The sequence below is a fragment of the Silene latifolia genome, chromosome 1 (genome assembly GCF_048544455.1).
Source record: "Silene latifolia isolate original U9 population chromosome 1, ASM4854445v1, whole genome shotgun sequence".
NCBI classification, from domain to species: domain Eukaryota; kingdom Viridiplantae; phylum Streptophyta; class Magnoliopsida; order Caryophyllales; family Caryophyllaceae; genus Silene; species Silene latifolia.
Window position 1 is genome coordinate 10090791 of NC_133526.1, and position 2860 is coordinate 10093650.

At 37.4% G+C, this 2860-nt stretch overlaps 1 protein-coding gene across 2 annotated transcripts; it reads left to right on the forward strand.

The window, feature by feature from the left end:
• The first annotated feature begins 465 nt into the window (after positions 1-465).
• On the forward strand, positions 466-2389 carry LOC141597781 (protein synthesis inhibitor PD-S2-like). Of its 2 annotated transcripts, none has more exons than XM_074418041.1 (3): positions 466-558; positions 1061-1330; positions 1557-2389. In XM_074418041.1, exons 2-3 carry the CDS (start codon positions 1092-1094, stop codon positions 2251-2253), a joined length of 936 nt encoding a protein of 311 aa, XP_074274142.1. In that variant the 5' UTR covers positions 466-558; positions 1061-1091; the 3' UTR covers positions 2254-2389. The 2 variants fall into 2 exon arrangements, with proteins under 2 accessions (XP_074274142.1, XP_074274143.1); XM_074418042.1 differs by lacking the exon at positions 466-558 and adding an exon at positions 603-686.
• The last annotated feature ends 471 nt before the right edge of the window (positions 2390-2860 follow it).

The window sequence follows — 2860 nt, forward strand, 5'->3', positions numbered from 1 at the left end:
AACTCGAATTGACCCGATCCGAACTTTGATTGACCCAATGTTGACCCGACCCAAAAAACCATACCATAATTGACCCGATCCAAAATGATTCGAAGTGACCCAAAATGAATGGAATCGACAAGTACTAACTACTAAGTCATAATTGATATTATACATATCAAAATATAATTTCATTAGTTACAATCGTCCGTAATAAATAGTTAAATTTATATAATAATATTTCTTAATCAAAATAGTACTAACCAAACTGCTTTACACATTAACTTGAAAGCGACTAGACCCAAAACGACCCATACCCGAAAGTGACCCGACTTGAAATGATCCGATAACAGCTCATCCGAAATTGACCCGAAACCCAAAATGACCCGACCCAATCGAAAATACGCGTCAGACCTAAATAACTCGACCCAAATTAACTCGAACCGATTTACCCAAATTGCCACCTCTAAATTATTGGAGACTCCTCCAGTAATCCAGTCCTCCTATTTAAAGGCCTGGAGCTTCATGACTTTGCTATGCAGAAAATCAAACATACAACAAGCTGAGCTACTGCAATAGGTAAGCCTAAAGGCTAAAGCCCACTTTCCGTCATCGACTATACTCCTATATAGTTTACGTATCACTTTGAATCCCAACTACATACTCGATCTATTTGTTTCATTGATTGATAACTTAAAGAGTTTACGGTAAACTCGCAACTTTTTGACTACATACTCTCTGTTAATTCAAAAGTTTTTTTTTTTTTTTTGGCAGCTGAAAAGAAAGGTTCCTAAAGTAAACTCATAGCCTTTTTCGCCAAGGCATGAGCTTTGGAGTTACAGTCTCTGCGAACATAACTAAAACACAAACAATGAAAAACAGATGAAATAAGAGAAATGTCTCTGTTAATTCAAAAGTTGGTCGTTTAAAACTTATGTAACTATTTACTCTCTATTAATTCAACAGTTGGTTTTCCGAGTGGTTCATGAATATAATTAAGCATGATTGTTTTGACTTGCTAGTTTTACTCTAAGTAATTCGTTGGATAAGGAGGTTTAATTTATTTCCAATGTTTTCGCAGCGAATTGGTCACAAACTCATAACAAGTCATAATGAGGCTGGAGGTCGTTTTAAGGGTGGCAGCAGCAATAACATTAACATGCATGTTCCTTGTTATTGTCCCGGCAACGTGCCAAGATGTATCGTTTAATCTAAGGCGAGATGGTTACGCTAAATTTGTAGAGGAGGTCCGAAAACAAGTCAATAGTTCCGGATTGCAATACCATGGCATAGATATGATTAACCCACCCAATCAACGTAACCTTTATCTTTACGTCAATTTAAATGCTCGGTAAGTCTTGTGTACATACGGACCATTACTGAAGTACTGACGGATTTTCCGTTAGGACCGTATTTTTAGTTACAAACGTAGCGGCGCACGATACCAACGGATTTTCCGTCAGGAATGCCAATTACTGACGGAAAAAGGGCATTACTAACGGAATTTTCCGTCAGTTTCCCGCGTTTTCCTAGACGAGTCTTAACAAAAGTCATTTCCTGAATTGTGTGCAATGCAGACTCACCAACAACCAGGCCTTCACAATGGGTCTCCAACTCCGAAGAAGCGACTTATATGTCCTGGCATACCGTGACCAAGTGGACGGAAGAACAAATCGAGCATTTTACTTCCGAGGTGAAATTCCTGAGAGAGATGTTTTCCCTAGAATCGCCAATTTGCAACGCTTACCAATGAGAGTTCAATTTGATTATGTAAGCCTTGAATCAGCAGCGGGTCAACTCATAAATAGCTTGCAATTTGGGGTAGCAAGTTTAGAGAGTGAAATGAGGAATATGTATGGCAGGAAAGACGTATCGTCAACAAACCCGTTTAGGAGGGACCAGGCTAGGTTCCTCCTGATTACTATTCACATGGTTGCTGAAGCAGCGCGATTTATATACATAGAGAAAAAGGGGGATTTCAGTTTGCGTAGTGATTATCAGGTGAAAAGCATGGTAAACAATTGGGGTACACTTTCAGTGCAGATTGCAACTTCTGGGCCTAGTGGCGTGTTTCGGAATCCTGTTACTTTACAGGTCACTTCTAATCGTTATTGGACAATTACCAATGTTAATCAAATTAAGCCTGATATGGGTCTTCTTAAGTACGAGCGAGTACTGTCTGATAATCTTAATGATAATGTTGATGATGATGATGATAAGCTGCCTCGTAGCAGCTTGGAGGATGCTCAGATTGGCCGTGCTATTGCTTACTAGTACTCTCTGTATCTCTGAATAAATGAATGTAAGTCTAGTTGATAATAATGTGGTATGTAGATTACTCTACGACTGCGTAATAATGTCTGTGGATGTATGAAGCTATGTAATGTCAAATAAGGGGGTGTTTGGTTCATGTAGTGGTATGGGTTTGGAATGAGGAATCATTCTAAGGTGGTATGGGTTTGGAACTTGATTCCTCATACCATGTGTTTGGTTCATTCTTTGGAATCAATTTCATTCCCATACCTTGTGTTTGGTTAAAAAACATACTGGTATGGGTATCAAATTAAATGACTTATGATATTAGTAAAATAAACTCATAATATTGAAAGGGTAAAACAAAAAATGTAACTTTTACAAACCAAGTACTAAAAAAGACATTATTTCACTAAAGTAAGATTCAAATTCTCAAACTTCCACAATAGAAATGACAATCAAAGTGAACGATAATTATTATGAAGCATTATTGTTCAATGTTTATTACCCAAACAAGCTATTATAGTTCTAATTGCATGATAATTTATAATCTTAAGAAAATCTGACGAACCAATTATCTGTGACGGTTTAACATGTCAAGCACTACTTCTTTCTTCCAATCATCATT

Bases quoted from the DNA above. Each gene is read 5' to 3' on its own strand.
- LOC141597781 (XM_074418041.1), top strand. From the start codon at position 1,092: ATGAGGCTGGAGGTCGTTTTAAGGGTGGCAGCAGCAATAACATTAACA. The intron at 1,331-1,556 runs GTAAGTCTTGTG...TGTGCAATGCAG, and splicing joins TACGTCAATTTAAATGCTCG to ACTCACCAACAACCAGGCCT.